General features: G+C 44.0%; 2 protein-coding genes across 2 annotated transcripts in view; one reads left to right on the top strand and one right to left on the bottom strand.

Moving 5' to 3' along the window:
• T265_00991 (hypothetical protein) overlaps positions 1 to 24,616 on the top strand; it is a gene marked incomplete at both ends in the record, with an annotated part of 87,234 nt that extends 62,618 nt beyond the window's left edge. The window contains 13 exons of the mRNA XM_009164906.1: positions 1,046 to 1,365; positions 2,883 to 3,208; positions 4,887 to 5,075; positions 5,485 to 5,765; positions 7,192 to 7,478; positions 11,862 to 11,964; positions 12,755 to 13,024; positions 14,678 to 14,789; positions 18,094 to 18,686; positions 20,106 to 20,481; positions 21,201 to 21,494; positions 22,663 to 22,763; positions 23,997 to 24,616. Coding sequence (XP_009163170.1) covers positions 1,046 to 1,365; positions 2,883 to 3,208; positions 4,887 to 5,075; positions 5,485 to 5,765; positions 7,192 to 7,478; positions 11,862 to 11,964; positions 12,755 to 13,024; positions 14,678 to 14,789; positions 18,094 to 18,686; positions 20,106 to 20,481; positions 21,201 to 21,494; positions 22,663 to 22,763; positions 23,997 to 24,194 — 3,450 coding nt within the window. The remainder of the gene's footprint in view (positions 1 to 1,045; positions 1,366 to 2,882; positions 3,209 to 4,886; positions 5,076 to 5,484; positions 5,766 to 7,191; positions 7,479 to 11,861; positions 11,965 to 12,754; positions 13,025 to 14,677; positions 14,790 to 18,093; positions 18,687 to 20,105; positions 20,482 to 21,200; positions 21,495 to 22,662; positions 22,764 to 23,996) is intronic.
• Positions 24,617 to 26,104: 1,488 nt separating this feature from the next.
• Positions 26,105 to 27,442, bottom strand: part of T265_00988 (hypothetical protein) — a gene marked incomplete at both ends in the record, with an annotated part of 41,597 nt that continues 40,259 nt past the window's right edge. Inside the window, one exon of the mRNA XM_009164903.1 lies at positions 26,105 to 26,218. Coding sequence (XP_009163167.1) covers positions 26,105 to 26,218 — 114 coding nt within the window. The remainder of the gene's footprint in view (positions 26,219 to 27,442) is intronic.

The raw sequence follows: 27,442 nt of genomic DNA, 5'->3' as shown, positions 1-27,442 counted from the left end.
CCTCCCCCACCCCCCCCCCAAATAATCGGTGAACGAAACTGCGGCAGCTACAACCACTGTACGACGAGTACGTGTTTCTTACAGCTGACAAGGATGATGATGATGACATAGGACAAATTAATACGGATGTTTGGAGACTCTAGTTAAACAAGTAATTGTTTGACCTATTCTTAATACTCATGACCGGAGCAAAAGTTACCACCTGGATGTGGTGTTCGGGCTTGAGTGCTGCAATGATCCCGCCGTTACACTGGCCAAAATTTCGTTCCATACCAGGAAGACCAAGGGGGCAGTCAGAGAGAGGGTTACGAGACCCAGTACCCGTGTTGTGATGCGGCTACGGAATAAATTAGTACTGTCCTCTGCGATGGGTAAATGCGGGCAGTAAGGTGCTGCAAGACTGGGTGGGATCAATCCCGCACCTCATGTCTGAAGAACAGCCAATCATCTTCGTACACATTTTTTACCTGGGCAATCATATAAGTGCTGTCGGCCCTTGTCTCTGAAGCATTGGCTGTGTCATTGGATTAGCAGTGTTGTAGTATGTCAGGTCGTTTTGGGAAAGAAGGAACTTTCGCACGATTGATAAGCTTCCCACGCTTCATGGATTACTCTGATTAGGGCATATCAGTGGACCGTCTGCTTCACAGAGCTATCTTCCTGTAGCCCTACACTGAGTTCGTGATGGTTCTCACTAAGCAGCTTTCATCATGGATTGGTTACACTTGCAGGACGAAATCCAACCTTGGAATTCTAAACGCAGCCTACAGATGTGCAGGTGGTAAACTCAACTCAGAGCACTATTTGGTCTCAGAAAAAGGGATATTCGTTAATCACCGTATAGGTTCTACATCGATGGTTCATTGTTGCCTCGTTTCAGTCATGTGCAAAACACTGAGAGAAGTAACCGTTGCACATCTCCGGCTTATTTTTCCTTGCAGACAACTGACTACTAGCTGTCGTTTATCTTTTGCTTTTCATTTTGGTTTTGTGATTAAACCGAATTTGTACCCAATGGTTTACGTCATTCTGGACCTTTACGTAGGGTGAATCGACAGACTCTACCTCTCAGGTCACAGCACCTGTATCATCTCAGGATTCAACGCAAAGCAAACAGTGTATCAATCCATCCGTTCTACCAACCACAGTCCAAGAGCGATCAGATGCAACCGCTTCGACAAAGATACAATCAGAACCTGGTGTTTCGGGCCATCCACCAGGTGTGCGAAAACTGGGTTCCGGTTTGGCATTTACGCAGCAACAACAGCATGTTTATCGACTGGTTGGGATTGTTGTGCACTCCGGTCAGGCAAACTCAGGTCACTATTACGCTTTTATCAAAGATCGGGGTCGAGGTGATCGCAAGTAAGTTCTGTCTTTTCCTGGGTCACAACGGTGCCAGACAATCGTACCTTCCCACTGATGTAGAACTTGGTTACATTCTAGATGGCACCTCATAGGTAGTTTTATCTTAAGGTTATTCACGAATGTTTACATGCTGTTTACTGTCTCATGACTATGTTTTAACTGCCTAGCCACCAAAACGTATTCATGGTTTTCCGAGAACATTGTGGTTTCAGAAGCGATGCAGTCGAAACGTTGGTGTCATCCAGACTATGCGTACTGTCCCTAAATATGACTCAACATAAGCGGGAAAGCAAAGTTTCCATCATATTTTTCAGACTTTAGCCGCCACGCTAAAAATTGTTTCGTGTTCTACTCGTAACTTGCCATGTTGAAATAAGGTCTAATCTGACACGGTTAGCCTGTTTGCGTTAAAATGGGAGAGCGGCCTGACTCAGAACACGTCAGACAGACGCATCTGTGAGGGTGAGTTCTGGTTTCATTCGTCCTACCTCGAGAATAATTTTCGTGTGCAGACGTGTTAACTTATTTAAATCGTTTAAAGCCAGATGTATTTCTAAAAAGAATCTGACAGAGAACGTCTAACTTCCGCAAGGAATGACGTTGAGTGGACAGCGTGACAGGGGATGCGATGGGATTCCTAAAATCTTTCTGCTAACCAAAGACGAAGTGGAAGTTCTTATTCTTGACAATTTACCTAGATATCTCTATTCAAGAGCTATGTGAACGGGTACTCAGTTGTGTCACCGAATATCTGCAGTCCCGGTGTGTAAATTACAGGGGGTAGACTCGTTGGTATTATGTCAAAAGCCGAGATGTACAGCAGGGACGAATTGTAGTAGTTTTTTGTATTCGGCCATAAGTTACGAGAAGCATGGGATGAAAGCTCGAGGACCGTTGCGCATTTGCGAATATCCGATGTTTCCTTCAAAACGATTATTGTTTTATTTGAGGTGCTTGTTCGGCAAATGACGCATCTGTCTACTTCCGGTATACGCAGGTTTCCGGAGTCTCATCCACCTGTTCACTAAAACATCCAAGAATGGTAGTCGGTTGTTATTTTCCAGTTCAACTCTAAATTTATTTTTTTTAAACGTGATGTTGGGCAGTTCATGCGAAATGCGTACGGAGTCTCAATTCATGATGACAGATGTGCTGTCTACATGGTGGATCCAATAATGAATCCAAAGCCATGGGTCGTTTCTCATCAGTAGCTCATACTTGAGAGAATCCATCTATCCATATTGATCACCTTAATGATCAGCTCAACTGTACTGGACTAAGCCTCCATGAAACCTAATTATTTCAATCCTTTGCACTGTCTTTGTGCGCGAGGATGGGTCCACCAATAAAAGTTCGTCCTTCGGTTGCCCATGCTTGCGCGGAAGGAAGCAAACAGAATTTCATTCATCCTACTCCTGTTTCACTGTAGCATTATAGGTTGATCTATCTTTGATTCTGCCTGTTGGCATTTTGACTATCATCTTTTCTATAGTCCATCATAAACTTTTCTGCAGATCACAAAGGGATTCTTCAAAAGTACCAGTTGGTACGGTTGTTGCCAACCCATCGGAAACGGAAGTCGGAGAAAAATCCATAAATGTAACTGCACATCAAGGGCTCCAGTCTAGCCAACGAAATGATCCGGGCACTTCACCGTCACACCGGGAAAGCTCAACCAGCTGCAGCAGAAACCGCTCATCAGCATCCACGAGCTTCACAGATGATCCATACACTGGATGGTACCGGTTCAACGATACGTGCGTAGAACCGGTGGAATTAACTGACAGCATTCTGGAACATGAGTGCTTTGGCGGCTCGTACAAAGTGACCGGAAATGATGGTAAGATAGATCAATTTTCTGTTATATTTCTGTGTCAATAGCAATCCTAAGTTAAACTTTTACTTATTTTGCAAGTTTCCTTGTATAAATATCTGGAACATTCCCACTGTTTTATTTGGGAAAACTTAGTTTGAGTGAATGTTCGGGTTCAAACCCAAATAAATTATATGAAATCGATCGTACTAGAGTAGATTTCAGTCAGGCGAAAAAGACCAAAAAGGAGACACGCCTTTTTGGGAGACCGAGATGCACGTGAGGATAAGAATCAACCATCCGGTCACGTGAGCGATAATGTTTGAAAGAAGCATCTTTGTACACAAGTGATAGGCCTATGATTACGGATTGTGGTTGCTAACATTCTCCATCTGTTCACCTCAGGCATTTACAACGGAGCTTCATATAGAGGTTCAGGCTCTCTTGCCCATCAATGCGTTAAAGAAATTCCACTTAACATATATACTAACTCTGGAATCTTGTCGGTATTTTTTTAGACTTTTTCCCTGCTAGCTGCCTCGTTATTCGACCAATGTATGTCTCCATAAGGTCGGAAAAAATTGCTCAATGATTACAAATGAATACAAACGCAGCTCTTTATCTTTTGTCTGGCCAGTCAACAGTTTGCGAAGATCATCGGAAAACGATAGACGAGCTGCAGCGACAACACATTACGAGGCAACAAATGAACTGGCCAATAACTGTCCAAAATCGGTTCGATCAGTCATCGGAGTAGTTCATAATGTACAACTGGCAATGAACGCATGTCAATTTAATCAAATCAGTGTGGCCTGTTTGTTCTAGTCAGCTATGCAGCCAAACTAATGGAGTACTGTAAACAAATGGCAGTTAGCTGACACAAGCAACGAAATACAGTCCAACCAATCAAGTCAAGGGAATTGGAAAAGCCAATGCAAGTTTCAGAATGATAACCAACAAGGCTTCTTGTGTACTAAAGAACAGTACGGGACTTTTGTAAGGCGAGCTGAAGCCTTCGTACTGGTTTCAGCATCATGATGGAAATGACCTGTAAGCCAACCTCCCGACCATCACATAGAGCGGATACCAAATGTTCTTGCGAAATTCCAAAGCATATTGAAAACGTACGAGTACTGCTTTATGGTCAGGTAGAAACTGTTTTCAGGAGACGAATTGATTCTTTTTCGATTCTTTGTGTATGCGCATAGCAAATTTTCATTGGCACGGCTATACGGGTTCATAGCTGTCAGCACGAAATGCAGTAGAATGCAGTTACTTCCGTCTCCTCAACTGTATTCCGCACTGACCAGGCCAGTCGTCTCATTGTGAACACCCGTGTTATCGCTCAGCATTTGTTCCATAAGATTGAAATTTGTTACCTTTAGTTGAATCCATACGAACTTTCAACTTCTCACATCCATACTGTAGCTTTGTCCCACAGTTACAAACAGAACAAACCTGCTTCAAACTATGTGAACCCGAGAGCTGGTACACTGTAACATATCCAGGTTACTGTTAATCGTGTTACTTGTACGGTAATGCTTGTACACTTGTCCAAGTTGCCCGTGAATCAATTTAACTTAGGATCATGAAAAATCGATCCGAACGTTTCGCTGACGATTCATTCTAGTAGGACGTGATTTTCAGCATAATACATATCTACCGGGTTCCAGTTCGCTTGCTATACGTTTTTGATTTATTCAAGGCCGGTCTTGCGAGCGTCGCACACGGTACTGGAGTGCCTATCTTCTTTTCTACGAGCGCGTCGATTTGAATCACGCGGCTTTCAGGCGAACTCTGTTGGGTGGGAAAGCATCTCCAAATGAAACTTGGGACCAAGAGGCCAGTGTTCTCACGTCTCTCCCGGTGGAACCACGCTTACGACCTGAGGATGGTAAGTTGTGTTCCTGTCTCAGTGTTCATTGGTAGTTTCATGGAATCACCCGGGAGAAGAAGGGCTGATTTCAATCCTGCTTACAGATAGTCATCCAGTCGGACAACTCACCTATGTTGTCATAGCAAAAACACCATCTAACTTGATTTGCAGCCTCCATCCGAACACGGCGAGCAGCATATGCTAACTTCTTTCAGAATCTAATGGCACAGAATGGCTCCTACATTAACTAGTGCAGTAGAAAATGATGCTTTCAGTAGCCTCCGCCGAAACAGTTCAGGAAACCATATCTATCAAACTACCTTGATGTTATAATAATAACCGAATCGCTTCATTTATAAGCGCGCTTGTTCTTGATTGGATGTCGGTTCAAATTGAGTTGCCTCTTCACCAAAACTGCTGCTTTCAGGTTCACCAAAACATCCGCACCTACGATTTACCCTGAATGAGCCAACGGAGAACGAAAGTTCGAACATGATATGTACGCAGAAAAGCAAAACGGAGTCCACTGAACTACTCGGCTCGCCCGCACAGGGAAACGATATCGGTACCACGTTTGAATCCGGATGCTTGATGCCCAGAAGAGTAGCTCAGCGCATCTGGGCTGAAAACTGGACGTTTCTGCGTCATCGTAATGTGTATTCTCGTGACTACTTCGAACTGATCCGCGGGTTGTGCGAAGGGATTCTGGTACGTTATTCAACTTTAGGTGACCGTCAAACAAGACGAAAAATCCTTTGAGGAACGCTTTCCGCCTGTTTGTCGGTGGTACATTTGTCTCACGGTTTTGTTAGTCCTTATCTAACTATATGCTTTTTCCTCACATACATGGTATGTTGTTGAGTGTCTTCTAGTATTTCGTGGTACCATGCGATTCATCAGAATATGAGCCATGTTTTTGCATCAGTGTTATGCATTGGGCACCAATTCATAAGAGAGATAAAGTTTGTTGATACTGGTTTGCTAAATGTGAACAGATGAAGAAATAATCGATCGGCGGTTTGTCTTTATTATTACCATTATGACACCCATGAACGGGAACGATGGATGAACTAGATTGATAATATTGTTTAGACGCAACACACTATTCATTAGGTTGTTGAAAACCTCTTCGACAGCCCACGATGGGTTTCGTCCCTCTTGAGGCTCATCAGGTAGGCGCAGTCCCTGAGTTCCCGTCAACCTTGTGTTCCACTTGATGGGAGTTTCCGTCCCGGATTTTCAGTGATCCAACGGTAAAATGAGCTTAGGGGGTCTGATCATCCGTGAACTTCAATCACACCCACTCACAAACGATGTTTCAAGACTAAGGGGTTTCGATTGTATCTCGTTAACATATTTAGGAGCTCCGGAGCTTACTTAGTGATTCATTCCGCTAAGTGCACAAATAGCTATTTCACTGGCGTGTTGACTAGGTAGTCTGAGTTTCTGTATCAGTGTTTTGCAGGTGAATATTTTGAACTTGTCATGCCAAACCCAGTAACTCGAAATATCAATACTGAAAAGCAATGCGAATATAACAAGTTAGTCAAGGTTTTACAAAGGACATCACTACGAATCGAACAACAGCCCTTGGTGTTGAAAGCTTGCACGTAAACGAAACCTCACAGGTGGCATTTTCGGCATCCTAGTTTTGTGTAATGTGATGGAATCGCTGTGGTATGTCTTAGTACCACTCCGCTAGCCTGATAAATCATGGTATAGCCAACAGGGGAACTTCGGTTATATCTTTGAGTTTCTGTTGCCTCCTTTCAGCAAAATGGTGAACGATAGAATAAACGCTCGGCTGCTGGCCACCATTTGGTTGTGATGAGCCGCCTAGTAATAATAATAATTATTATTATGATAATAATAATCGTTCAGCTATAGCGCCTTTTCGGCGCCCTGCTGCCGTGCCACCCGAAGGAAGCACGAGGGCTGGGATACTGTCAGGTTGCCCAAGCCCAGACAGGGGAAGTCGAAAGGTAGAGGTGGGTTTCGAACCACGGTCCTCCGGGTCAGCAAATTTGCTGTCTAATCATTTGAGCTATATCGCCCCCTAGTACAACCTATAGGTGGCCTCTGCGGCACCACGAACTGATTTATCTTACCTCATTTCGATCTTTGTCCTTTTCAGGAGGATGGTAACAGCCTGCGCCAAGAACCACAGCGTGGTCTAATGGGCACACGACTGCTGGCTCATTTCTTTTTCACGAGTTTCATTTGTCTCCACGCACGATCGAAGGCAAAGATTTCCGGGGCACTTGCTGAGGGGCAGACAATGAATATGCAAGCATTGAAGGATTTGTCCATTCAGCAGAATTCTGAATGGATGGATTTACTGGTACGGTTGGCTAGTACCAGTCCGAAGGCCTGTCGATGGTTGATGCATTACATGAGTACCAATCCGATGCAACCATGCCTGTAAGTCTCCTATGCAGTCAAATTTGTACATGTTTTACACACATTCCACTCCGCTGTTCAATCTCAACATATACCCCAAGAAAATGAAGTCCAAGTAAAAAGACGCGTTTTCATATCAGTGCATTTCAGTCGCTTCACAACAGGGTTTTGGGTAATGGAATTTCCTAACTTGCTTGTATCAACGAACTTCAAGGAAAAGGGACGTGAATAGTTAAGTTGGTCCATGGTACCTGAGTTACCTATATTTCAACGTCCTAGCTTTCTGGAGCCCGATTTGTTTGCCACAGTACACTATTCCCGCTCATTACCGAGCCTGTGCTTACCAAATAACAGTTCCCTTTGCTTTTGAATCTGAGTAGTTCTGTTACCACCCTCTATTCGCCACGAGCAAATCACGTCATTGGTTAAGACACCAGGGACATTGGATACCAACTTGTCAGTATCTTACTGAAAAGCCTAAACAATCCTAAGAAAGCAAGAAGGCTCAGAGCGTATTTAGACAATACTTTTGAAATTGGGTACTGTTTTATCAGTTTTTTTAGGTTTATGGTCATGGGGCACAAGCATAATAAAAAAACGTTCAAATTACCCTTAGATCTGCCTGATCCAGATTGTTTTGGCCGGCCAGGTCGTTCCGATGTGTAAATGAGGCTTTCGTCTTCGTAGTACTGTTTTGCATCTTGGATGAGTTTTATACGTTTTTCTGGCGATACATCCTCGTTTCACCCTGCATGTGGTTTTACTCATTGACCTACTTATGAGTAGGCAAACTTTTGTGAAGACAGGCTAGTGCTCTCTCACGTTGATGAGCCTAAGGCATCGAAAATTATTCTAGTCACTTGATGGGGATTACTATTTTACACCCACTGAAACATACTCACCCCTCACTTCGATCGTGTCGACAGTTTCCCATCTTTTCATTGAAAATATAATAGTTCCTCATACAATGGTCCAAATGGTCGTAATAAGTTTTGCTTTCTTTGCGTAGACCCGTTTGACCAACCAAGTGAACGATTAATAAGGAACATTCTTCGACTTAAGGTAACACTGTGATGCAGTAAGAGGACCAGGGGGGGGGCAATATAATGCTGCTTCTGTGACCTGTTCCGTACCACCACTGCGCTATCTAAAACGACCAGAACTCCTGAATTCTGAAGTGTAAATGTTTGGAACAACTGTGAGTTGATGAGTTAATTAGTGTCATCTTCCCGTCAAATTGAAGAACGTTTGGTAAACTGGTTAATGAGCCCATATATTGGAGACCACATGACATGGGTGAGTAGCTACTTACTATTGATGGAATGCATTCATCCGCAAATCAGTCAATAGGCGACTTGACTTCCCGAGGACCAGTGGAACGAATCAAATGGAACAACTTTCGGACATTCCCAGCATTTTTCGCATCTTTTATTTCTTCGGCTTTTCGGATCCACCGAGCTTCTCGGTCCATACGAATACTCAGACTCAACTAGTGTCGGGTGGTTGACGTTGCGGCCAGGAAGACTGTCGCCGGGCCTCCAGCAAAGATACTCTCTTATCAGAAATCCAGTGTTTTGATGAATTTGGCTGGGTTGTACGCCAAACAGAAATTCCGGCTTTGAGTATCGCGTTGGATGTTTTTTCCAAGTGACCTTTTATATCCAACTTTGGATCGTCCGGCAGGCTGTCGAAGAGCTCGTTCTGATAGCTCGGTTCCATTTCTGCATCCACCTGCTTCTCAGAGTCATAGAAACGTTATTTGGCAGATTCAGAGCTGCAGTCAGTTGGACCGTAAGCACACACAATAAACAGGGTGTAATGGACCTAAATTTTGCTCTTTCTTACTTTCTCACGGACGTTGCCAAACGAACCGCGCAAACACGACTATCAACATGCATCCAATAACGAATAGACGCTTACGCTCGGTCCCAGCATATCCAGCTGCAGCGGTTTTTGCATTGCCAGAGGTGCGCAGCCGGAACGTAGAACAGAGTGACGGAGGCAGTTCGACCATGGGGCTTGTATCCTTGTTTCTGACAAAGGAAATAGAAACGTTGGCAGATTCAGAGCTGCAGTCAGTTGGACCGTAAGCACACACAATAAACAGGGTGTAATGGACCTAAATTTTGCTCTTTCTTACTTTCTCACGGACGTTGCCAAACGAACCGCGCAAACACGACTATCAACATGCATCCAATAACGAATAGACGCTTACGCTCGGTCCCAGCATATCCAGCTGCAGCGGTTTTTGCATTGCCAGAGGTGCGCAGCCGGAACGTAGAACAGAGTGACGGAGGCAGTTCGACCATGGGGCTTGTATCCTTGTTTCTGACAAAGGAAATCCAGAGTACGAGCAAGAGCCACGTGTTGTCCTGCCTGCTTCAGTGCGCGAACATTAAAGGCGGGTAAGTAGACAGGCTTTAGGGTTTCGGAAACAGACTTCGAAGTGTTTTAGGTTGTTACTGAACTCTGACACAGAGAACGGTCAGTCCTAGTGCTTGGACCGGCGGAGAGAGTATTCCAACTTGGATGGGGCAGGAAGAAAGAGTGTGCAAGGAGTGTAAGNGCGGTAGCAGTGTTTTCACTTATCTCTTCTGCTGTATGCGGCAAGTAAGACGACCCGGCTGGTGGCTGCACACGATTGCTGATATAGCATGACATTATTGTTGTAAATATCATGGTTGTACGTGGGCTGAGATACTGCCGGGGCACCCACACCTAGTCAGAATGACGATTAGGGTCCTTAACCAAAGCCTTTAGCTCAAGAACATAACCGCAAGGCAGCAATGCTTGGCGGAAATGCATGTCCATCACTATTTTTGTAAAACGAATCGCCACACATGTCCTAACTTCCAACCCCCAGACCTTTACCCATTGATCAACCTGGTATGAGAGACTGTGAGTGTCGTGCGGACACCCCCTCCGGTATAACTCAATGAGTCGCCGAGTTACACAAACCGCCACACCGCCACTATCTACTCTCTTCGTGACTGACCTCTGTGTTTGTCAATTGGCTGGTAAATCTTAGTGTGTTACATAGAAGCGGGCTGTTTTAGGGCGGAGCTTGTTATGGGATTCAAACAGTTGGCCAAGTTGTTGTCCTCCAAGGAACCAACTCCTTGCAGGCCTTTTCTCTGTAGGTCCCTCACTTAGTAGTTGGGATTCCTGCACATTACAGTTCGCGTACTTTTGGCATGCTTGTTTAATACATGTGATGTATTCCGTTCACCTGTTGTTTGGCAGATGAACTGCTTCACATGAAAGTGGACTTTCGGTGCGATTTGTACATTTTCCCTCGTGTACTCATAAGTATTGCTCCCCTTCGATTTCAGGTGTAATGTTGTTGTCTGAACAGACCACAGAAGCACAAGCTGATCTCAAAAAATGCCTTCGTCGCGTCGATATGATAATCAGCTACTCCAGTGTTGGTGGTCGCGTCGTTCGTATTTTCTGCAAGCGCGTCAAACCTACTACCTTGTTGACTGCCGCTTGTTTCTAGGATGGCTCACGTACAGACCGGTAAATTCGACGGTTGCTATGACGCCCCGGTCTCCTCATGCATCCGGAATTCCGGTTGCATAACTCAATCAACTGTCAAGAACATTTTGCTAAGGATGTCTGCATTTCACGTTTACAGAACGACGGACTGTCCAGTTGACTATACCGTTTCCGGACATAATTCTCATTTTCCTGTTTTTTTTTCACTATTGTGTCGTGACTTTGCCGCGGAGCCGTAAATCAACTGATCTAAGTGAAGCCTGGTGGTCAATGCTCTCCGTAAATGCCCACCCCCCGTCACACTCAGTGAACACAATAGGGCTACTGTGTTAACATGGACGGACTGGGTACTCCAAAAAGCAAAGTCCTCCTCCAAGCGGTTGAAGGCACTAGAAGCTGGCGAAAGGCTTGTCCACGTCGTCTTGGTTGAATTGAACGAGTTGAGCAAACTCCCGATTCTGCCGTCATTACAATTTTGAAGGCGTACTCACTGACCGGTCTGCATATCGCGCTAGCGGATAAATTACCTACTCTTCGCGTTTGTGCATAAAGTTGAGATAGCCTATGTTGTAGGATGGATGATGGGTATCTGGAACTTGCGCATCCTAGCGTGGATGAGAAATGGTTTACATAGATCGGCTCTTTAAGAATCGCCTGAATCGCCACGACACTTGGATGTCGGGCCTTAACTTCTATTTTACTCAGTGATTCAGTATGCTTTGTGGTATCTCGCTTAGTCGAATATTGGTGAAAAATCAGCTGCTTAAAAATGTTCATTTCCACCATGCGCTCTAATTTTGATGTTTCGTTATAATGGAATTTTCTGAATTCTATGCTGTCTTCCCGAATGGCTACTTTTTAAAATCCTCACAAGATTTCACTCACTACCTTCTTTCTCCCAAACAGTGTTTACCTTCTGCTTGCCCCGAAACCAGGCACACGCCAGCAGTTGGCTAATATGTTGCTCACTGTGTTGCGTGTCTTCTACTCCTTCAAGGAAACAAACATCGTAAGTGCTGGGGAGCTTTTGTAAAACCGGTCTTAGGTGTTTCCTCATCTCTTTATGGCCTAAATCAGTGTTTCATCATTCAAAGCTCCTTGTGGGGATTTCCTGGTTGTCCGTCTCTATTCATTGGTATCTCGTATTATGGATGCATTACACAATTTGGTTTAAACGGTATTGTGTTTCGTCATATTGTACTGTTGCTTGGTATATTGCGTGCATCGTATCATTTATTATATGACGTATGAATTCGATTTTTTTACGTACACGTGCATAGACGTGCGAATTGCCGACCTTGATGCTCTGGACATTCTGTTGTGTTGTACTAGAAATACTTGTTTTACAAACCAAACTGAACTATAGCTAGTCAGTGTGCTTACGTAGGATCCATGAAAGGCGCTGGCTATATGACTGCCTTTCACGTGCATTGTGTCTGAACTGTTCAGTTGTCCACACTTGACACTTATGATCCACCAGTTTGGTACGCCGATGACTCTAGATCGGCCTTTCTTTATCCATCGTCCGGTCTCATTTCTTCGGATACATGGTGTTCAGGTGGATGTACATGCGCAAAATGCGTGCTTTTGGCTGAACTGGAAAGCAATTTTGTCAGACAAACTATCCCAAAGACCACGTGTAAACCGATAACAACATATTATCCGACTATCCATTAATAACCAAATCCCACTGAATTCGCATGGGAGTCCCCGTCAGATGTGACAACGATACGATATGATCCGATATGATACGATATGATCCGAATGTTCACATTTTATCCCGGTTTTTTATGTTTCAGTTGGATGGGACACTGACGGTTTTCATCAACCACTTGCTTGGTTTGGTGGACTCTGGTATCGTTGCTCAACATGCCACTGAGGCAGGCGCCCTTTTCGCTTTACTTCGAGGTTACACAGAAATGTGCTCCCACTCCTGCCTCCATTTGGTCAACCTGAAAACAACTAGGCGATTGCTCAATTATCTTATGGAACCGCCACAAAAAATCGATTGTTGGGATTCACAGGTTTCTTCCTATGCTGCCTCCTTCAATGCCAGCGCCCCTACTTGGGTAGGTTTTTTAAACGCAGGGCTTTTGACTCTAGGGTAGTCATTTAGGGACTAAAGTCTGACGTAATAACCCGTGACAGCAATCGGTTTATGAGATCTTCCAGTGAGCGCTGAATTGTTAAAGGCTATGCAGTAGGATTGAGAAACAATCCAGTTCTTCATGCGTTTACCTTAATGGATAATTGATTTACTGTGTTCCGAGAAGCTTAGGGGCTCTTTGTACTTCGCTCATTGGTAAGAATCGGATATAAGGTGTCTAAAACCAGCAACTGCCATGTATCTTGCGTAATTTTCCCACCAAGCGGCCACCTTTCACTCATGTTCGCTGGCACTAGTCAAACTTGACTTTTCAATCTTTATAATACCGTTAACGAAGAACCATTTGAATCACCTCGTTTCTAATCGTTCTATTTTGTCGGTTGGCGATGTCAAGTAAACGGTTCAGCTTGTAGCTGAATCTGTCAGGGTGGGCATTTTCTGTAAGTCAACCCTGTAGCTACTTGATTTTCATCGCTTCCTTAAAACATTTTACCGTTGTCGCAACAGGCCAGCGGCCCGTTGCTTGCCTTTTGCAATGAGCGTGCATTCCCAGATGTCTGGATCCCAAGTAGATTGAAGTGGGAGATTTCTGGGGCTACTCGACCCCACTTGGAATATATAGTAACTCTGACTACAATGTGTTAAACCTGCTGTTGCCGCCAGACTATTTCTTGTACAGAAGTTCCGAGATGTCTTCAGGTTTGTCGAATTTGAGCACCGCAACCCACGTTATTGTGTACACAAGTGAACGATCACGACGGGTATTCGGTTGCGCCCTATGTCTTCCAGTTGCATTAGGTTTTCTACGCTACAAACTGCAATGAATTAATAGTGTACAACGTTGCCTCGATGCGAGGATACCTGGACTGCCCTTCCATCTGCCGGTAACTAGTTGGGCACTCTGTAACTTGTTATAATGTTAAGTTTTGATGTACTGTCAACATTGCTATTGTTGATCCCCTTCTGTATGTGACCTTCGGATGTTTCGGAGAGAAGGCCTGATATAACTGACAATCACCAGCTGTGTTTACGGGTTGACAGTGTTCAATGAGGATAAGCTGTCCTTGATGTTGCCGGCTAGGAGGAACGCGATCGTCTGAGCTGATCGGGAGACGGCGCCGCGCACAACTGTGAAGTGTATTTTGGCGGCATTTTGCTGCTACAGTGAAACTCCAGGAGGAAAGCAATTTTTAGGACTACATAATCAGGTGCTTCGGATAGTAATATGAATTTCCGACCGAACCAGGAAAACTCCGCATAAAAGCCGCTGTGCGTATGCGTATTTGAAATGGAATCCAACTCAGTTGAGCCTTGCGATCGGCTGTCTTCCACTTCGAAAATTCGTTGCCGATTTGGACATGGTCGTACAACCTTGGTGACCTATGATTTACAGTAAAATATTGTAAGTTACGTAAGTTTGTTACAGTAGTCCTCCACCACAAAATCTCTGTATAAGAATACCAATAAATTTGTTCTCCTAAACCCCTCAGCTGAAGGGAAACTAGCGAACAAAATGAATCCACGATTTGCTTGTGATCCGCGTCTCTTGTTTTGTCTGCTATGGATCACAGAAACTAGTGCATTTTCTTTTCCTGTTGTCTCCACCCTTTTACAGGCGGATAAATTGCGATCTTGGACACCAGCTCAGCAACGAGAAATGGGAAATCTGTACTATATACTTATCTATTTCATTTTACACACGTGCTTTGACGAGTATCGCACCATCAGTAAGTTTATTGGCATCCGGACGAAACTGTTTATTATTCTCATATTAATTTGGTTTGACCAGTCCAAACAATGCAGTAATGGAAAAAGTATTGCTTGCTGAACTGATTGTCACACCCGCCGCAAAACTTGTAAAACTGAATTGGGGATGGGTAAGTTGCGGCGCGTTTCACTTCCTTGGCTTCATCGATCGTGCATGTCATTTCGGACCCATATAAATAACGTAACTGGCACCGTAATACATTCCTCGCCACTGCATCCCTGGGTGGCTGATTTTGGCGTGAGGACCAGACAATTTGATCAGATCGAGCGGCCCCGAAGTTCCAAGTGAACACAGAGTAATCCGATCCTCCACTTCGCTTTTAACCACATTTCTCACTTTCGTACCCTTTCATTCGACTCATTGGTAACCTGAGCGTTCCTACGTTGATTGGTTCAGATTTAAAAAAAGTGTGCATATCAGAGCCTGGAGAAGAGCTGCTGACGCGTATACTGTTCAACATTTTCGGGGAACATTCCTCACGCACCGAAAGTTGGGTACTATCAGGTTTCATAAAGTCACCTGAGTTTCGGATATGATGACCCTTTTAGGTGAGGTTCTTTTCTGTGTTAACATTTACTTGGGGGATACTTCTTCGAACGCGCTTTTGAACCTAAAAGTGAACCGTTCCCATTTCATCCAGTTCTGTACCACCCATTAGGAGTCTAATCGGTTTCTTGTGAATGGGAATTGATTTTAACGCATTTACGAGGGTCGAAGGGATCTGATCCACCAAATCCTGTATTTCCGGACAACGGTGACTTTGGTACAACTCGAAAACGAGCGGGAAACCGATCTTGTTTCTGGACATACGTACATTTGTCGGACTGCCAGTATTAGGTTGTTCCGGCTTTGCCACCTATGACAAGACAACAGTTTGAAAGTCAGCCCTCACATGGTGTACCTCCAGGTTACATTTTATTCACTCCATTGGATCGAACATCAGAAACTTTCTCACTGTACGTTTTCTGGAGAAGGAACGTATTTGTTAGCGAAGGAGTTAACAAACGATTGAACTACGCTAGACACAGTTCAGTTTTGATGCCTATACTTTGGACAAATTATTGGTTCGCTTCACTTCATCCACTATGCTGCTTTTGTACCTGTCGAAACCCCGCACTGCCCGCCCAGTCCATACTCCCTTACTTACGGGACCTATTGATTTTCTTCCGGTCCTGCGACCGACTAGCTAGCTGTTGTTCCTAGCTAAATTGTTCAGTAGTCATGACTGAATTTTTCCAAGAAGAAAGATCATTTCACACCATTTCTCACTTATTTCTCTCGATTTCAACCATTGTTCTGAGACCGAAGGTGAAAGACCTGATAATATCAATATCATTGGCCAGCCGTACAAAAATGCAACCCTCAATGTACCTTGATAGACGCATTCTTTGAGACCCACTCAATATGCCTTTCCGATTCCAGAAGTGACGCACTCTGCCAACAGCAATTCTGACTGTTGAGATTCTTAGGTCGACTTGGTCTGCCACACTACCGTCATTGTCAATATGACGTCTCAGATACATATAGTATTTCATAACTTCCAAAGGTCGTTCCGTAAATTTCTAGAGCCATTTTGATCGACTATATATCGCGCACCATAATTGAAAATGTTGAATACGAAGCACTTGTAGAAGGACTGGATGACATCAGTCAGCTTTTTCAGCATCACTTACAATTTCTGCAGTTTTTCAAGAGTGAGAATATTGTCATCTTCACCCTCCAGGTTGACGGAGTTCTCGTTCCTAGAGATCTGACGTCAGACTTTGGAGACATTGTAGTATTCGCCTCATTACCTCATCAATAACGGAGCCAAACAGAGAGTAAAAAAACGGAGAGTAAATATCATTGTCGAAAGTCTCTGCTTGTAGGAAGGCTACTCAACAGCTACCCATACACTCTCACGCGCACAGTGGCACATGAACATAAAGAGTAAGTGATTTTCACGCATTTACGGGGCGTAGACTGTTTTGCAAGTGTGTTGAAAAGAACGTGTCGGTTGGCAGAATTGAATTGACTCTTGAAGTCAATAAAAACGAAAATTGTAGATCACCTATATGCATGTCGTTGACCTAACACTGTATGATATTGTTTTAAACAAAGCATCTTGAGAAGAGGCAATTTTCACTGCTTTCGAAAGTGGACCAGTTTCGTTTAGGTTTTCCTGGGGTGCTATTTCCTGTAGGGAATAACCACCCTGTCGATTCATCTCCATTCGTCTTTGCTAACTCGGCTATAATTTCCAGTTGAACCGATTGTCAACCTTGTTGCTGGTCTCAATAATCTTTGACCACGTGTCTTAGCGACAATATTTCCGTGTTGTTGGGTATGAAATAATCTCGGAATGATAAGTCTGTTCTTCTTTTCCATGAAAACGCCGTATTCAAGTATATTTATTGTAGCAGATTGACGTACCCGGTTGTAGACGCGAATTATCGGATGCGTGATGTAGCAACTGTACTCCTGAGGATGCTCATTCAACTTCGCGCCTTTGCGGTTGAACAACGTGGTTAGCCGCGTCTTAGTCTAATTCTGTTAACTGACCATAACCGTTATCAACGGTAGTAAACCTTGCGACTTCCACAGTGTGCAATGTCACTCGGATACATGAAGAACTTCGTTGCAAGTTGATGCACTATCTCGGAAATCCGCGTTATTTCTTCCTATTACTTCTGTTTCAGCTTGGCACTGAATACTTGGCGAATACCCTGCTACCTCATATTAGTTTTGCGGTAGTTGACGCATTTATTTTTTCCCTGTATCTTTGTTTTCCCGCTTGATAAATTTCGCTACTCAACCACGACAAGAATGATTGGGTTGAAAGGATTGAAATACAAGGTTCCATAATGTAATCAATATCATTCTACGCCAGAACGACGAGAAGTATTGCATAGATACTTCATCCTGGTTGGGAATATTACAGGTTTGAATCTTTTTAGTTTTCATGAGTTGCACACTGCAAATGATCCTGCACCAGTAAGAAACAGCTGTACATTATCTTTTTCGATATCTTTCGATATCTTTCAATATCTTTTTCAATATCGATTGACCTGGCCTCTTGAATGAAGTTCATTTCTCTAGATCGAACAGTTATCTTCCACTTTTCTGACATTTCTGAACGGATATCAAAATTCATCAAGTAAAATCGCAGAGACGATCTTGCAACTTCGTAAATTTAATGTTAGGTAACCGGATGTCCTTTTTGCTCATCTTGTCCAGTGTCCTATCTTCAGTATCCTTCAGGAAAACCTTTTTTTCTCTCCTAGAAATACCTCCGTGTGATCCTAATAACCCCAACAACAGCGCTGGAGTTGACGGCAACACTCCGCCAAAACAAACCTTCACACCCTTAATGCTTCGACCTCAGAAGGAAACCCTAGCGTGGCTGGGGTTGTATCATCCCAGCTGGAATCAAAACTCAACAAGAACGAGGCCAACTTTGAGGAACTCTGCAGTCTCGTCACTTTGCAAACCCACTGCTGCTTCCCCACTTTTGCCTTCGAAAGATTCTTACCTAACTGGTCTTTACCGTTTTTGCGAGGTCCTTCTCCGAGCCTATTTGGAAAACCCAGCCACTCCCAGCTTGGCTTCCTCACTCGGACTGACCGGGGTTTCTATGACATCTGGTTCAGTTCCCAGTATATGTGTTAACCCGGGCAGTGGAACTGCCTCATCTGTAGATGCCACTGCCTCTGGTGCTTCTGCAGCTGCTTTTGTTAGTACTACTGTCAAGACAACCTCCAGTGAGACGGCCGCAAAAGCAGTAGATGAAAGTATTCCTCTTCGTCAGTTGATTCGACAAGGGATATTGCACCTTTCTTATTGTTCGTGGGAATCTTCGTGCTGCATGATTATTTTGGTAAGATCGAATGATCTTCACTTGCAAATTTATACGCAATGCAATATTTGCGCTCCATGTTCTTTGATCCATACGCCTTTCGTGTTTTAGAACCGATTTCCGATGCAGATTTCGTTGGGATCCCGTTGAGTTTCACGTTAACTTCAGCCTAATTTTAGAATGAATACGCACATTTTCAGTTGTGTTTAACCAGAGGATAAGATTGATGGACATTAGAAGAAAAGACCTCTCTGATGTGCTCCAAATGGGCCAAAAAGCGACCAGAGTTTTCGCCAACCTTATGACTAGTGTCATGTGAAATCATTTATTGTTGTCTTCTATTGGTTCAGAAATCTTCGTACCATGCGGGAACGTTCTGTAGTACGTGTGTTTGTTGAAGCAGTGATTTCCATGTTTTCGGTAAGATGCAAACTGCCATGGCGCATTCATGTTATGCGCCTTTGCCCTCCGGAATGAGAGGGAAGCACTTGGGTGTAGGTATATTCCATGACTGAAAGCCCGTCAAGCTTTCAGAATTATCTCCCACCCCAACTAAAATCAAGTTTCTCCTCCGCAACTTAGTGTTTTAGACAACTTCACAGAGGATTGCTTTCAATAATGTTGAAGCCCAGGGATTGCTGAGCAATCAGAGGCTATGCTTTCCATAAATTTGCTTACTTAGTTTGACTAACAATCGGAATTCAGTGAAAACAACCGTTCGTGTATAAACAGCTGAGAAGCGATTATTTATACTGGAATACGTTATCATTTTGAAACAGCAGGGCAACAGTATCGGTCCTGCAGCACAGCGACTTGCGCTGGATATGTTCCTGTAATTTGTCCTTTTGGGAAAGGCCACTCTTGAGGGTCTAACCAGCAAATTTGTCTTAGCCAACTAAACTGCTGCTCAGTCTGCAGCAGTCATCACTGTGGTCTGTGGACAGCATATGCACATACAGGGCTTGTAGATCAAAAGGCAGCTGGCGTAATATTTCACCATGTTGCTGTTCTTCTTTCGTTTTGTATTGCGACACGCGTTTGCTGAGTCCTCCAGGTATTTGCCCCCCTCACATAGTCCTCACGAACGTATACTCCTGTGCACATTTTTACTTGGCCCTGATAGTCGTTTCGTCTTCGCTCTTCAATTTCTCGGTAACCGAGTATGCTCCAGTAATGTTGAACGGATTGTAGGCCCACTTTCGGGCTCATTTTGCTTTCGATAATTGTTTTCCGTACGTATGAACATTCCTAACCGAATATTCCCTGATGGAGCTTAAATCCTCTAGTTTATTTTAAACTATGGAATAATGGCATGCATTCAGTTTCGGAACGCGATTTTCTTCCCTTTTATGCTGACTGTACAGTTGGGTTTATTTGCCTATACAAACCATTAACAAGTGAATTGTATCCTAATCGCATTTACATCGGTTCCTACTACAGCTCCTTTCCCGCGTCAGCACGCGTCCTCAAAGTGAACTACGTCACTTATTTGACCTACTTAGTGAGTTGCTTCGTTTAGTGGATCCGCTACAGAAGGCGAGAATAGCAGCTGTTGTGGACGGACTCGTTGATTGCAGTCACCCGCATTCTGACGTACCTCCGATGACAGACGCAAGTGAAGGAAAAATAGAGCAGTGGATTCCACCGTGGAGCCCCAGACCTAATGCAGATCCGGCACTATGGGCATGGGACTCAGCCGAGATAGAGCTGAGTTCGGCAGCGATTTCAGCTGCTCAACTGCATGGCGCGGCTGCAAATGACGATTCTACGGGCGAAGACGACCACGCAAGGCCACTTCTTCCCAAAGGATTGTTGCGTATGTTAACTAAGGGCAACTCTCTTTTCCCTTCTGTGTTATATAGTCTCTCTCATGGTTAAACGAAGCGTTAGATTTCAATATCGTCGATGGTTTCCAGCTTGTCCTTTGCTCAGAAATGACAACGGAGTATATTTGTTTACTTTATGTATCCTATTTGCTAGAGTTTTGTCTCTTTGATGCCCATGTTGCTGGCCACACCGGAAGAACTGCATAGCCAAAAACACTTGGTTTCTTAGTGTCACTCCTAAACTGCAATGCCGGTTACTTGTTTCTCTTACTCGACGTCTTGGTCACATGAGGTAAACATTTCCGAAAAGCTTCATTGCCCTTCGCTCACTACTCATGATCATTCACAGTGGAGCATTCACACTGAGCATTAAACAATCGATCATGCTATAGTAACCTAATCATTTGTTATCCAGGTGGAATCTGTGACTTGCTTTTTTCCAAGCCATCATCACGGAATGAAACCCATACCACTCTACTCCCGAACTGAGTATGTACAGGTGGACGCTGCCCCATGGTATTCCGTCTTATACTTCAGATTCAAGCAACCCCACAACCACGACTGACTCATTGAAGACACTGAAAATCTGTCAAAACGTACTGATCAGAGCATCTTAACATTGTATATCTTGCCATGACTTAGAGTATTCGTAGGAAACTTACCCCTGTGACCAACCCGATCTATTTCTCACCTGTCACTTTCATCGCAGATCTGATCAACAATGAGGCGTATCAAGATCCTCGCAGAGCTTATCAATGCATGAAGTTTATTGTCCAGCTATCATCGGAGACCGATGCGGTTACCTCCTACCTCTCCCAGTTTCCTCAAAGATGGGAGCCTGCTGTCAGATGGCTGGAAAATTTAATGGACTACTCGGAAGACACCCATGAACCATATCCAAACTCCTCATCCCCTTCTCGTTTAGTCCAGAAACAAAGTTGCCTCAGTCGCCTTGGAGTCGATGAGACCGACTCGGGAGGTCTGTATATGGTGATTTCTAGCCGTAAGTGTGGGTCTTGTATATATGCTAGTATTTTAATGTACTCAGACGTTTCAGCTGTGGAATTTGATCAAGGTATGGACTTAACTCAAGCCATTGACGTTACCCAAATCGCAAACTTCAAAATGGTACGGACTCTACTCTTGTACGACCGCGAGACTTGGAAAAAACGAATTCGAAATAGCAATGAGGAAACCGGTAATTCACTCAAGGAATGCGTCCAACGTTATAAGCTATGATGACTGGGTCATTTGTTACTGCCTGCCGAAAGAAGCGCTGTTTTTAGTTCTTATTCTGAATGGTGAAACCTAAAGAAAGACAAAATATTCTATGCCAGCATGGAATGAATGATGTCATGAAAAGTTTGGTCAATGTTGGTGCCGTCCGCCATCCAGGGTAGGGTCCACGTGACCCCCTCCACCCCTTGCTTTGCTGGAGACACTGGATGATGTATCAACCAACCAACGTCAGTGACGTTCATGCTGTCAGTTTCTATCTAGATTGTTTGATTGAGCGTTGGGAGGTTTAGGCACCTTCGACATTTGCGTTAGGTTAGCCCCGAGTTACCCTTCTCCCACATTTCTTTCTTTGAATTGTGAGTTAATTCACATAAATTGATTGGTTCTTGCGGCAACGAGGCGCCAGTGTTCTTATCTCGTGTTGGTGTCAACGTTGGTGAACACCGGGTTTCACTGTAGTGAAACAGAGCGTTGAATGTAGGGAGCCCCTGTTGGCCTGCTGACTAACATATCCAAGTAAAACGCTTGAAAATGTGTCATTATCCTTACTTCACACGAAGCTGAGTTTTCAGCCTTGCAATTTTTTAATTAGGGGATTTATAGCCTATCTTCGATCTCACATATGTATGATCGAATTATTCACCCTTAAATTTTTTTCTGAAACCTTTCTTTTGAAATTTTCATTTGCAGATATCCATGCTGCGTAAAAAATGTTGATGCATCCCATCCACATATATATCAACTCATTGTGTTAATAGAATAAGACAAGCACAGATCCACTTGATCGCAAAACATTTATCTGCCTTTCGCCTAGCAGCCATAAGTTTTTTTCCAGTAGTGTCTATACCCAAAAGAATATTCTGACCGTCCCCTTCTCGAATAATCATGTGTTTCAATTACATGCTTCACAGTGCCAATTTTTCTTATTTTAGCCCCTGATATGACCAAATCTCGACAAACACCGGGACTAACAGACGCTTCGAACGAGTCAGACGAAACCCACACGGGTTTTTTGCGAACTGTCTCAGCTCAAGTAAGTCCATGTCTTGCTACCATTTGTACTGAGCCAGGGAAGGCTTGCTTCTGTATTTGGGGTACGGTTTTTCATGGACTAGGCCTTCGCAGAACGAGCAAGTTGTCCTCCCTTTACCTCTCGTAACACACCTGTTTTCATGCATCATAGTACTTCTACAACTTCATGCCTCGAAGTTGCACAAACCGATGTTCAATGAAGACCTGACTCAAGTTTGGGGCAGTTGGTCTAAGTTAGATAGCTTCAGGGAGAACCTTTGGATTGAAATTGAATGTCGTGTCGTTTGTTTAACGTTCTTTAACCGTGTGCTAAATCTTTAGGGACACATGAGAATCCGAGTGCAGTTCATCCACTTGCCTAACAGAGCCTAGTGTATCTTGTGTTGCTATAGTCTTATCAATTTTTCAAGGTGAATTACCTCATATCTCGGTAGTACCACCTTCTTGGTACTTTTCTCACTTTAGGACATAGCACTTTTAAAAAGATGTCTCTATGAGATGCTTGACATCACCTGGCAGTAATCCACAAGCATCCCGATGAAACTATGAAGGTGAACAGATTTCAAGCTAAGATGACTCAAAACACCTCGGAGCCATGCCAGCAGTTCGTACTGCATCCCCCTTGATTTCGGTCGGCACATTCTCATAGAGTCATCTTTGGAGTTTTACTGAGGCATCTTTTGAAGAGCTTGATGGCTTCATGGCATGAAAAAGTATAGAAAACCCACCATATTATTTCTTTAGTCTGTGTTCTGTCGATTGCTTATTTCTGACAGTTGTCACCGGCAACTCGAGAGATCATTCAACCATGTCCTCCTTCCGATGCACGAATGCTATGCAACCCGATGGAGTGCTGAAATTCTCGTAGACGTTCAAGCATGGATAGTTGTATTTCTTTACAGGATCACCCTGGCGTGTGACGCTTCTGTGGATCCCTCCAGATAGGTGGTTCCCATTTTGGATGATCTCCTTCAATGGAGATGTACTTGACAGTGCTCCGTTATCGTTGACAATTCACTGGAACATGTTACTTGGCAACTGATGGGCTTTCTGTCTGCTTCAAAAATCTCGGTTTGTGAAGCATGTTAACCCGTCGTTTCGTGTCACCAGTTCTCTGAAGCACATGTTTCGAAAGTTCTGCTATTATGGGCTACGTAACCCCATTGAGTTTGAAATTAATGAATGTATCTGACGTGGGCAGTTGACCTTGTCATCTATTTCTACACCTATTCAGACTACACTGCGCGAGGCAACGCGCATCTTAGGCACAATGCCGCGTGTGCCTCCTACCAGCACTGGTCTTTCGGCTCCTCTGCCAAATTCCCGACAGTCAGCATCTGCGCAGATGCGACTGAGTGCCGAACCGGAGGAGGAGGAGGATGAGTACGATGAAGATGACCAACCCCAACTGTTTTTCAAACTTTCTACATGACGCCCATTTTCTCTGATCGTACAATCCATCTCCCTCTCTACCTTTTGCTCCTCATTTTTCACTATTTACTTTAATATCTCCCACTATACCATTCTTAGATAGACGAAGAATACTAAAGAAAATGTCAAAATCCATCCATCAAAAGTGCCATTCTTTCACTCTTTTCAGTCGTTTTATTGTGTTCTTCTTTCGGACGCTATTTGACACCCACTTTGTGCCACCCAACCCTCTTCCACATCTGATTTCGTTAGTTGCTATTGTTCGTTTAGGTTACCTCAAACTCCGCAGCATGTGAACATTTCTCTCTCATCGTATCCTGTTATCATGCAGTTGACCATGTTAAAAATGATTTGACCCTCCATCCCAACTCTTATTTTCATGTGACTTCCTTTCCGCTGTTTTTGTGATGATTTATTCAGTTCCTATCTTAGAATTTGCTATTGCAAAACGCTGTTTATCCTATTGCCGCGATGATAACGGGGTTAGTACCACTCTGCCTATTTCCTCTAAGTGGTTTGTGTGAATCGGGGTCAGATGATTCCCTGGATCCTAAGAATGATCATCCTTGTACACAAAACCTTCAGTCTTGTTGAGGAAATCCTTCTTCTTGCAACAGCTTTAGGATGGAATTACTCACCTTAACCTATCCGTTGTTGTTGTTGTTCTGGTAAGTCCTTGCCATCAATCCGATTTATTGTTCCATCTACTAGTGCGTAAACCGAGTTGGGAGAAGTTGGGCTACTATAATACATATGATGTAACGCCGTCATTCAGTGGATTTTGCAGGTAGGCTTTAGCGATGTCAGTTTTAGAAAAAAAGTTGCTAGTTCCAACTTCTCAGTTTTGAGTTCGGAGCTGTTCTGAAACTGCCCTCTCTCGGGGGGCGATGTCGTTCCTCTTTTGCGCTGACTAATTTGTGTGACCAACATCTTTTATTGTACTGAAGTTAATGGACCGTCAAGAATCATTTAGATAGCAATACTGCGGCGCTACACACCTTATGTTTTAACGTCCATTATCCAAGAGAATCCGATCAGTCTCAACTACTGTACAAAGCACGCCAACTATCCTCAGTGAACAAAGCACCCTGGTCAGATAAGAATTCGACCATCAACTAAACGAAATTGCAGTGCTGCAATGGTTCACCTTCGGCAATGCTGGCTTACGTTGATGTGTCCAGTCGTACCGCAATACCATTAACAGTATTACGAAAGTGGGATTTATAACAGAAGTGAAACTCTACATCCGTACCATCAGAACCTGTGTGATTATTCGGACTGTTGGTGTGAGTGCGAGTCACACCAGACTTCGTTCGCATTGTATTCGGGAATGTTGCGAACCTATACCCCATAAGGAGCACTGATTTCAGAAGTCACAACGTTTAGATTGTTATACTGTCCACATGGTGCCTGAATATCGATGTGTGCACAACGACTTCTGTCGCACCCCTCGGTCGGACAACTTACCAACAAAATTACACTTCATAGCTTGCGGCTGAAGCTAAGGAATAAATCCATAACTTCATCTGGTTAGCAGATGGAAGATTAGCAACAGGAGCCCACTATTCTCGACATACTGTAGGGTAGGCTTTTGTGGTACGCAAGTTTCTAGTGGTACAGTTTCTTGGTCCCTTCCGTAAGAAGAATGTTCGATTTCGTATCAGCGTTGATTGTGTACCTGTTCCAGGGCCTCCTGGAGTTCTGATAGATTTGAAAGGATGTTCAACGTCTCGTCGAACAGCTTTTTATGTGGGGACACCATGGATGGCAGTCTGATGAATCTGTCCCGATGAAGCAGTGTGAGAGAGGCAACGCCAATGCCGGTATTAGAACCAATGGGCGTTTAGTGTATACACTAGTTAATCATAAAGCAGTAAATGAACAATACAAGACCAACTGGGACGCTGAAAATTATCGAGTCGCAAGATCGGAAGGCACGCAGGCGGCTAACAATGCGTTTGGGTGTGTGGAGTGGAGAGCACCGCCACACGGATGCAGCAAACCAGTGGGTGTATGGGAATAGGTCTGATACAAATGGTGAACAGGAAATGTAGACGCCAGCAACGAGAATACGTTAGCACGGCACAAACGCGGGTAGATTTGTCAAACACCTTTTTAGTCATCTTCAACATTAACAACAAAACCAGAGGGAAAAACGGCCTTCAGTGCTGTACAACCATGTCAGTTTATTTGAATAAGGCCCTATGACGGAAGGAAGAATAAATTGGGTGGGAAAGGAGACTGAGGGATATTGTACCATAAACTTTTGAGGCAGCTACATTTGCAACATTCTAGATGGAAACTAATAGCACGAACGCCACCGACATCGACTAGCCGCGAAATCGTTCAGCGTCAGCAAGGTAGCACGGGGGGTCACATGGACCCCATCCTCTAAGGCGAACCGCACCAAACGCCCGAGTCAGCCCGAATTAAACACCAAGAACAACATATCCAGGCCATTCTTGCGTTCGGTGTGTGGAGTACTCTCTGCTTCACCGAATACCTGTTTCCCGGTCACCTCATTCCGAATTCAATGGGTATAGGCGATTGAAATTGATGGCTTCAGATTTGGAGATGCTTCGTGTCCTCTGCTCGAAGCGGTCAAGTCTGGAGTTATGCAACAAAACAGGTCCGAACTACATGCGTCATTCGAGACCCAATGATATGCCTCCCCGATGTCAAGAGGGGCGCAACTGCCAAAAGTATTTCTTGCCTTTCATTTTCCTGCATTAATTTCATCTGCCGCACTACCGTCAGAGGCAACGCAACTTTCGAGATACGCATGGTGTTCCACAACTCCGTTTCTTGAATTCTGCAGGCAGGTTGAAAGACTGTCGCGCAGCATAACCGAAATTCTTGAATACAAAGCACTCGTAGAAGGACTGGATGACATCGGTCAGCTTTTTCAGCGAGAGTGAGAACAATGTCATCTTCACCCTCCAGGTCGATGGAGTTCTCGTTCCTAGAGTTCTGAAGTTAGGCTTTGGAGACATTGTAGTTTTCACCTCATTAACTCATCAATAGCGAAGTCAAACAAAAATGGGGAGATTGAATATCATTGCCGAAACTCACTGCTTGTAGGGAGGCTACTGAACAGCTACCCATACACTCTCACGCACGCAGAACCATGTGAACATGGAGAGTATATGATACTCCTGTATTTATGGGGCATACACTGTTTTGCAAGCGTGTTGAAAAAAAAACGATCGGTCCCCGGAATCGAACTGACCCTTGAAGTCAAGAAAAACG

This window comes from Opisthorchis viverrini (genome assembly GCF_000715545.1).
Source record: "Opisthorchis viverrini unplaced genomic scaffold opera_v5_10, whole genome shotgun sequence".
In the NCBI taxonomy this organism is placed as follows: domain Eukaryota; kingdom Metazoa; phylum Platyhelminthes; class Trematoda; order Opisthorchiida; family Opisthorchiidae; genus Opisthorchis; species Opisthorchis viverrini.
The sequence above is the reverse complement of the archived record's forward strand: the minus strand, read 5'-3'. Positions and strand labels throughout refer to the sequence as shown.